Source organism: Peromyscus californicus, unplaced genomic scaffold (assembly GCF_007827085.1).
Source record: "Peromyscus californicus insignis strain IS unplaced genomic scaffold, ASM782708v3 Scaffold_13__1_contigs__length_99412109, whole genome shotgun sequence".
Classification (NCBI taxonomy): Eukaryota; Metazoa; Chordata; class Mammalia; order Rodentia; family Cricetidae; genus Peromyscus; species Peromyscus californicus.
In genome coordinates, this window is record NW_026294424.1 from 62,710,119 (window position 1) to 62,718,860 (window position 8,742).

Sequence of the window (8,742 nt, forward strand, 5' to 3'; positions counted from 1 at the left end):
GAAACCTCTGTGTTCTCATCCGAATCGGTCTCAGCTGAACTGCTGCTCGAAAGCCTGAAGCTTAACCTGCTAAAACCTTCTAGTTTCTGGTCTTCATTCCTTATATATCTTTCTGCTATCTGCCATCACTCCCTAGGATTAAAGGCGTGTGTCACCATGCCTGGATGTTTCCAATGTGGCCTTGAACTCACAGAGATCCAGAGGGATTTCTGCCTCTGGAATGCTAGGATTAAAGGTGTGTGTGCCACCATTTTCTAGCCTCTGTATCTAGTGGTTTTTCTGTTCTTTGACCCCAGATAAGTTTATTAGGGTGTACAATATTTTGGGGAACATAATACCACCACATTTTCCCTTTTTTGTCTAAAATAAAAAAAAGCTTATAACTAATATAAGGAAAACCATATTCAATAAGTATATACAATATATACAGTCAAGAATTACATTAACGATGTCTAGTCCATTAACATTTGACAGATGCAGATGAAAAATTCCATTAATATATAACAATGTCCAGTCCAGTAACATTTGATAAACTCAGACAAAAAAAATTTTATTACTTATCCTATTTAAAACAAGTAGTTTCTTTTTTTTTTTTCTTTTTTTTTTTCTTTTGAAACCAGAACATTTATTTTATGACTGACTGAAATTCCTCAAGATGAACTGGATGCTGCAACAGCTGCCCTCTTGGGTTTAGGTGTTGTCCCTTCACGGAATCCATGTCTGAATCTTCAATAGACAATTTTCAGGTGCCTCATCCGCCCAGTCCCGGTAGTGTTTCGTCTCTTAGCCTTGGCATTCCAGTTACACTTTCTCTTGCGCTTGGCCGGGTAGCCGCACTTGCCACAGGTCGACTTCTGAAGGTGTTAGGCCTTAGAGCCACAGCAGTGGCAAAGCGTGTGTGTCTTATTGCGACGCTTTCCGAAGGATGACGTTCCTTTCGTCATCTTGCTTCTGCCGCGGAGGCCAAAGAGCAAGTAGTTTCTTTTTAAAAGTAGATTCAATCATTGACCTTTTTATCTTGTCATTTCCATATTCTCCTTTTTTCTTTTCGTAATATTTTTATGTCTTCCCCTTTTTCTTTTTAGAGCAGATTCAATGATCTATCCATTTATCCTATTATTTCTTTATCTTTTTTCTCAGAGTAGATTCAATTATCTACCTCATAGCTATATTCTCTTTTTTCTTTTTCTTTTTTTTTAAACAAAAACTCTGAATCTAATCACCTTGTTCAGCTTTTTTCCTGACTATTAATAATGAACAACTTGTAACTAACCATCGTAAACAATAACAATATCCATAACTCACTAAACAACCAAAAACCTCCCATTCCACCTCTTGGGAATGTGGGCGTCATTTTCTTAAAATTACTTCCTGCTTTCTGGGGGTGAAGACATCTTTGGGGAATCCTGAAAAGAAATTTTTTGGGTTAATTGTCAAGTCCTGTATCATTTGTTCAGTCTCTGCATAATGGGGAAGTGCAGGGCTTGCTCAAGTCCTTGTTGAGTTGTCTGTGAATCTGAATCGTCTCAGCTAGCCATCTTGAAATTGTCCTAAACAGTTTATAGTCCAAATTCGATCTTTCCATGATGTTAATCAGCTTAATGGCTTTACCATAGTCCATGTAGAATCGTCATTGTGGGCTCCTGTCATCTTTTTGAAGATTTCAAAGTCGCTGTTAGGCATGGTCATGGTTCCCTGCAGAATTTTTTTTTTTTTTTTTTTTTTTTGGTGCAATTAGAGTCTGATAAATGTCTGTCTCTCGGAACCATGAATGTTCTTCCCTAGAAGAGAATATCTTCACAGCAATTTCTCCCCGCCATTTGTCTTGACAAACTTTTCCAAACTGACCTTTGCCGATGCTTTCTTGTAACACGATGGTCCTGGCAATTGTTCTCTGAACAAGCAGCAGTAAACCCTTTGTCCCAGGTAGCAGCATCACCGTAGTCACCGACATGATGAGAAGCAGCCAGCAACTGGGAGTAGCAGTCGCCGCCTCCATGGTCCCACCACCGTTTGTGACTTGCCCCTGGCCGCAGCTTCTCCTTAGAAAGCCTCCCAGGCTGGCCTCAAACTCGGGATCCTCCTGCCTCTGCCTCTTTCAGCAAATCCTACTGGCGTGGGCCAAGTGTAACTCGGGCCTGAGCTGGGGCCCACAAGGCCACAGGCAAGGAGCTTTTTCATAAAGTCGTACCACAAATGTTGGGCGCCATATGTAGCATGAATCTTAAAGGTACTTATTAATAAAAATCAAAGCCGGGCGGTGGTGGTGCACGCCTTTAATCCCAGCACTCGGGAGGCAGAGCCAGGTGGATCTCTGTGAGTTCCAGGCCAGCCTGGTCTGCAAAGTGAGGCGCAAAGCTACACAGAGAAACCCTGTCTCGAAAAAACCAAAAATAAATAAATAAAATAAAATCAATCAATCAATCAATCAATCAAACCTGGAGCCAGGTATTGGGGTGAATGCTGGAAGATCAGAGAAGCAGAACAAGCCACAGCCACCTCACCTCGCCAGTTCCTCAGCAAGTCTCTTAGGCTGTGCTGAGTGTTTGTCAGACTATTTACAGTGCCAGAGCCAGGTTCAGATCAGACTATTTACAGTGCCAGAGCCAGGTTCAGATCCCGCCAGCCTCCTTCTCCTCTGACCTCCGGGACCTCCGCGGTGCAATCTTGCCATTGTAGCTCCCAAACCTCCAGTCAGTGGGCCCTCGCTCACTCCGCCCATACTCCCAGGATTCCTCTCTCAATGAGCGCTCCCTGGAGAACTTGTCCTTTGCACTCCGGTCCCTGGAAGCCCGGCGGCGGTGATCCCGGCTATGGATCCGGGAACGACTGCGATGGCGCCGGTGTCTATCTCGGGACCTGGAACGGGGAAACTTTCGCCGCTCTCGGGAGGTAGATCTAGATCGCCTCCGTCGCCGATCCCAGGATCGTGACCTCCTGTGATCTCGGGTTCTTGATCCAGGCCTCCTGCTTAGCCGCTCCTCTCGCTCTCTCTCCTCCCTTCTCCTCAAGCGATCTTGATTTCTCTTCTCCTGCTTTTCAGCCACAGTTTTCCTCAACTGATCAAGCTTCTCTCGGATCTGAATGAACCCCAAGTGCAACTTGCCCCCAAAGTGGTCTGCAAGACGTTGGTCATTGTCATGGAGACCAAGGTAAGCTGAACAAACCTCACAGACACGGAGTTTGTGTTGTTGAAAACTGGATGCAGGCATGGAATTTCTATATTCTTCCTCTGCTTCTTTTTTCTTTGCACGAACTTTCTCCCCTTCCATAAGGATCTTCTGGGACTCATCCACATTTCCTTCAGCTCCCAGCTGCTCTGCTTTAGCAAGGAGCTTTCCTATTTCTTCATTCAACTCTTGTACTTTTTCTGCCTTTGCAGAAACTTCTGCACTGATCTCCTCCTGTGTTTCTGCCAACCGCTTCTTGGCAAGTTCAGTTTTCCGATCATACTCTGCAATGAAGGACTCTAAGTGATCCATGGCATCTAATTCAAAAAACAGGTCTCTTTCTTTACTTGCAATCTCATAATCTGCTCGGAGGGCCAAGTCATGGATTTTGGTACATTCTCCTAAATCCATGCGCGTCCCAGCAAGGATGTCATGGGGGCAGCAATCCAGAAGGTGACTCCTGCAGACACGGTCATCTGTAAACTTGACTCTCTGTCTAGTTTCATCTCCGTCCCGAGCAGTGCCCATGAGTTGGTCCAGCAGGGCCCGCATCTGAGCCTGGGCGGACATGGTAGCCAGTGGGCACGGCCGAGAAGCTCCTCACAACTCAACCCCAGCAGGGGCAACAGTAGCAGCAAAAGATGGTCTGTCGGCCTGATGTAGCCTCTGTGTCCTCATCCGAATCAGCTGAACTGCTGCTCGAAAGCCTGAAGCTTAACCAGCCAAATGCTTCTAGTTCCAGGTCTTCACGCCTTATATACCTTTCTGCTATCTGCCATCACTCCCTAGGATTAAAGGCGTGTGTCACCATGCCTGGATGTTTCCAATGTGGCCTTGAACTCACAGAGATCCAGAGGGATTTCTGCCTCTGGAATGCTAGGATTAAAGGTGTGTGTGCCACCATTTTCTAGCCTCTGTATCTAGTGGCTGTTCTGTTCTTTGACCCCAGATAAGTTTATTAGGGTGCACAATATTTTGGGGAACACAATACCACCACATGTCTGTAGTGTTTCTAGCCGTTAGGAGTGCATTTGCCTGTGTAATGGTAGCTGGCACATTAAGCCCAACATTTCTTTACCATCTATGATAGAAAATGCCACCATTGGAAATCAGTAATTAATACAGTTTCAAAGTTCATTATTCTGACTGAGTAGAAACAAAACAAAATTCAGCCAGGTAGTGGTGGTGCACGCCTTTAATCCCAGCACTCAGGGAGGCAGAGGCAGGCGGATCTCTTTGGGGTCAAGGCCAGCCTGGTCTACAAGTCTAGTTCCAGGGAGGGTACAAGGCTACACAGAGAAACCCTGTCTCGAAAAACAAAAACAAAACAAACAAACAAAAAAGCATAAAAAAAACACCCCACAAAATTCTTTGCTTCATCACATTTAGTATTGATTTTCTTTTTTTAATTGAAATTGCCCATCTTTTGAGAATTTAATACATGAGCATTCTTTTTTCATTATTTCCATTGCTTCCTCTCTCCATTGTAACTCTTCTCATGTTCCCATATTGTGTCCTCCACTCCCTCTCAAATCTCTGTCTCTGTCTGTCTGTCTGTCTGTTTCTCTCTCTCTCTCTCTCTCTCTCTCTCTCACACACACACACACACAGACACACACACACACTGGGTGAGAGAGAGAGAGACTGAGAGAAACAAAGAGAGAGAGAGAGGCACAGACACAGAAAGAGAGACAGAGAAACAGAGATTTAGTGTTGCTCTTATGTTAATGGGTTTAGGACTGACAACTTGGGGTTGGATTATTATATTAGGGGGCTCTTCCCTAAATAATAGATTCTCCCTTTCTCAGTAGCCACTGATTGCCTGTAGGTCATCTAGGGCTAAGGACAGAGATATTTTTCTTTAAGTTTTACCAAAGTCGGTTGTCACCCTAGACTCTGAAATTTCTCCTTTAAATGAGCTAATGACAATGGAGTTAAAGACATCCTTTTTTTGTTTTGCTCCCATGGGGTGCTTGCTCTGAGTTAAAACTGCTAGTGTTCTATAGAGGAGTTCACAACCCTCTACATTATAATTCTATAGTAGTTAATAGTTATGAATGCATCTCCTATTTTACCATACTCATTCAACCAAATATAGGAAAACTATTTACATGGAAAAGGGGCATTGCATGACATTTTAAGTATATAGTTCAATAAATTTGGTGAAATGGGCTATGTTTTCAAAGACAGTACAAGAGAAGAATGTACAAATGTATAGCATGAATCTTAAAAGTTCTTATTAATAAAATCAAACCCAAGGCCAGTTATTGGGGTCAATGCTGGTAGATCAGAGAGACAGAACAAGCCACAGCTATCTCACCTTGCCGGATCTTCAGCTGGTCTTGTTTCCTCAGACTGGAGGTCTCTGAGTCCTCATCCCAATCGCTCTCAGCTGAACTGCTGCTTGAAAGCCCGAAGCTTAACCAGCTAAAAGCTTAACCAGCCAAATGCTTAACCAGCCAAATGCTTAACCAGCCAAATGCTTCCAGTTTCTGGTCCTCACACCTTATAAACCTTTCTGCTTTCTACCACCACTCCCTGGGATTAAAGGCTGCTTTCTGGGATTAAAGGCGTGAGTCACCATGCCTGGCTGTTTCCAATGCGGCCTTGAACTCACAGAGATCCAGAAGGATTTCTGTCTCTAGTATGCTAGGATTAAAGGCGTGTGCTAACATTTTCTAGCCTAAGTATCTTGTGGCTTTTCTGTTCTCTGACCCCAGATAAGTTTATTAAGGTGCACAATATTTTGGGGAACACAATACCACCACACAAATGTACAAATTATAATAAAAATATAAATAAAATTGTCTTAAGGAGGGATGATATAAGTAGTGTATTAATTCAAAGGGCCCCATAACCACTTGAGAAGAGTAGGGCAGACACAGAAATGAGGAGAGATATCCCTGGCTAAACTTTGGGAATGACCATCGCTATAGAAGATTCTTCCTTTTTTTCTCCCACTGTTCACAGAGTTCTCATATCTGTCTTTATGATTCTATTAGCCCTGCAGAAATTTTACAATCTGAAGCAGAGCTTTTACAATCATGCTAAACAACCCTGATCCAGATGGTACTTTTAACTCAGTTATATTTTTCTTGGTGATGAGTGAAATGCCCTTCAGCCAGATTCACAAATAACAGCAAGCAATCCTATCACTTTTCTACAACAACTGATGCTGAATAGTTACAGAATTAATTCCTAATTTAAATATTTTTGTGTGTGCAGGGGGTTTCAAATATCCTCATGAAGTACAGTGTCTGTGAGTTCAGGAATCCACAAGGATGACCCCAGCAATAGTGGAGAGGGTGCATGAACTGGCTTAGTCCAGTAATCAGATTGGTGAATACCCTAACTGTCCATAGAGCCTTCATCCAGTAACTGATGAAAGCAGATGCAGAGATCCACAACTAAGCACTAGGCCAAGCTCCTGGAGTACAGTCCAAGAGAGAGAAGAAGGATTCTGTGAGCAAAGGGCATCAGGATCATGATGGGGAAACCTACAAAGACAACCGAACCAAATTAGTGGGAACTCATGAATTTTATACCAACAGCTGTGGAGCCTCCATGGGACTAAACTAGGCCCTCTGCATATGCGAGACAGTTGTGCAGCTTGAACTGCTTAAGGGGCACTCTGGCAGTAGGATCAGGATCCATCCCTGGTGCATGAGCTGGCTTTTTGGAGTCCACTACCTATGGGGAGACACCTTGCATAGCCTAGATACACAGGGAGGGGCCTGATCCTGCATCAACTGAATGTACCAACCTCTGCAGACTCCCCATGAGAGGCCTTACCTTGTCTGAGGCGGTGGGCTTGGGGGAGAAGGATAGGGGGTAGGAGGAAGGATGAGAGGGGAATCTGTGGTTGGTATGTAAAATGAATAAAAAGTTTCTTAATTAAAAAAAACAAGAATAATCCTAACACCGACTTTACTTCTAAAAGTTAATTATTAGATTTATAGTCAAAATCATTTAAATATAGATTTGAGAGAAAGCATATAATAGCAATATCTTTTCTTCTTGGCAAACAATTCCAAGTTGGTATTTGGAGACTATCTCAGTTCTTTTATGGTGGAATTCTTTAATAGTAGGAAGCTGATCTTAATACCATTTTGGTTTTGCTTCCACGTTGTCAGGAGCTTTTTAAGCCACTGAGCAAAAATATTGGACATTTCTAACACAGACACACACACACACACACACACACACACACACACACACACACACACACATATGTATATATATATATATATATATATATATATATATATATATATATATATATATATATATTGCAATCCTGAGTATAAGTTTTTTGCATATTATTCAAAGAATTCTTATTTATGTAGCACAAATCTTCATACAAACCAATTACTGTATATTTGGTCTTACTAATGAGATTAAAATATAAAGGAAATAGTTATATATTAATTCCTAAACAATAATTAAGTATTATTTTCTTTGCATAATTAAATTTGTTATTTAATCTAATAGGAATATTGTGTGTTGTTTGATGGGAGAACCAGTGATGAATGTGAAGACTATTACATTTTTTAATTCATGAGATGTTTTTAATTAAAAATATAATTAAATTGCATATTTTCCAGAATTCTTACTTCCTCCAGTCTTTCCCATGTATCCATCCTTGCTCTTGCTCAAATTCATGTATTCATTTTCTTCTGTCTTTGATTGATTTTTTAATTGAAGAATTCTTCCAAAGAATTTCAGAATTCTTGATATTAGATTGTCTTCATCTTTCAAATAGAAACAAATATTTTCCTCATAATCAATTCATGTTCAGGTGTATTTTTAGTTTAATTCTGTTAAAGTGTTGATTAGTTGAAAAATTAATGAAGAAGTAGCTTCAATTTTACTTCATGGAAAATTCAGAAGGCAGAATGCAAATTCCATTATTATGCATTTATTTCAAAAATTATGTTCTTGCCTTGTCGCCTAGAGACATATCAAATTAGACAGTTTATAATAAAGAATTCACTTTATGTGACCTAAGTTTAAAAAACTTGGTCTTCTGCTCCAGAAGGGAAGTGAAATTTTATTGAGATAATAAAAAAATTAAAAATTAAAGACTCTTCCTAAAAATTATAATTGTGCCTATTACTCAGCTTTCCACATGAGAATACCTGAAAAATTCAGTTTCCATGTAGATAAAATGAAGACTCTGAAACTGGATATAATGAGATACCATTGATTTAATAAACATTTTACTTGGGCAATGGTTACAAGATTTGAGAACAGTTTTCCTCCAACTTAAACATAATTGTTATTTTATTAAACTTCAATCAAATATAAGAAATAAATCCAGAAATACTTTAAATTAATTCCTTGAATTACTCTTATTCAGAGAATCTAGCATATCTATGAGAAGTAGAAAATTCAAACACCAATTTCAGTGATTAGCAAATGATTATAAAGAGGCAACTAGAAATACTGAAAGGAGCTAGACATCTTCCAAATTGAGTATCCATGATCTTCTCTTGAACTCCTTATCTGTACTGGATAAATAACTGTCTAGTACATCCATGTAACCTTAATTCCTCATTGCAGAACACCTGCC

At 40.7% G+C, this 8,742-nt stretch overlaps 1 protein-coding gene and 1 pseudogene across 1 annotated transcript; both read right to left on the bottom strand.

Annotated features, from left to right (window-relative positions):
• Window positions 1–650: 650 nt before the first annotated feature.
• Window positions 651–1,231, bottom strand: LOC128108898 (60S ribosomal protein L37-like; annotated as a pseudogene).
• Window positions 1,232–2,612: 1,381 nt separating this feature from the next.
• On the bottom strand, window positions 2,613–3,746 carry LOC128108899 (putative RNA-binding protein Luc7-like 1). Its single transcript, XM_052735908.1, has one exon. It carries the CDS (start codon window positions 3,738–3,740, stop codon window positions 2,613–2,615), a length of 1,128 nt encoding a protein of 375 aa, XP_052591868.1. The 5' UTR covers window positions 3,741–3,746.
• Window positions 3,747–8,742: the final 4,996 nt, after the last annotated feature.

Excerpts from the sequence above, each read along its gene's own strand:
- LOC128108899 (XM_052735908.1), bottom strand. The coding sequence starts at position 3,740 with ATGTCCGCCCAGGCTCAGATGCGGGCCCTGCTGGACCAACTCATGGGC.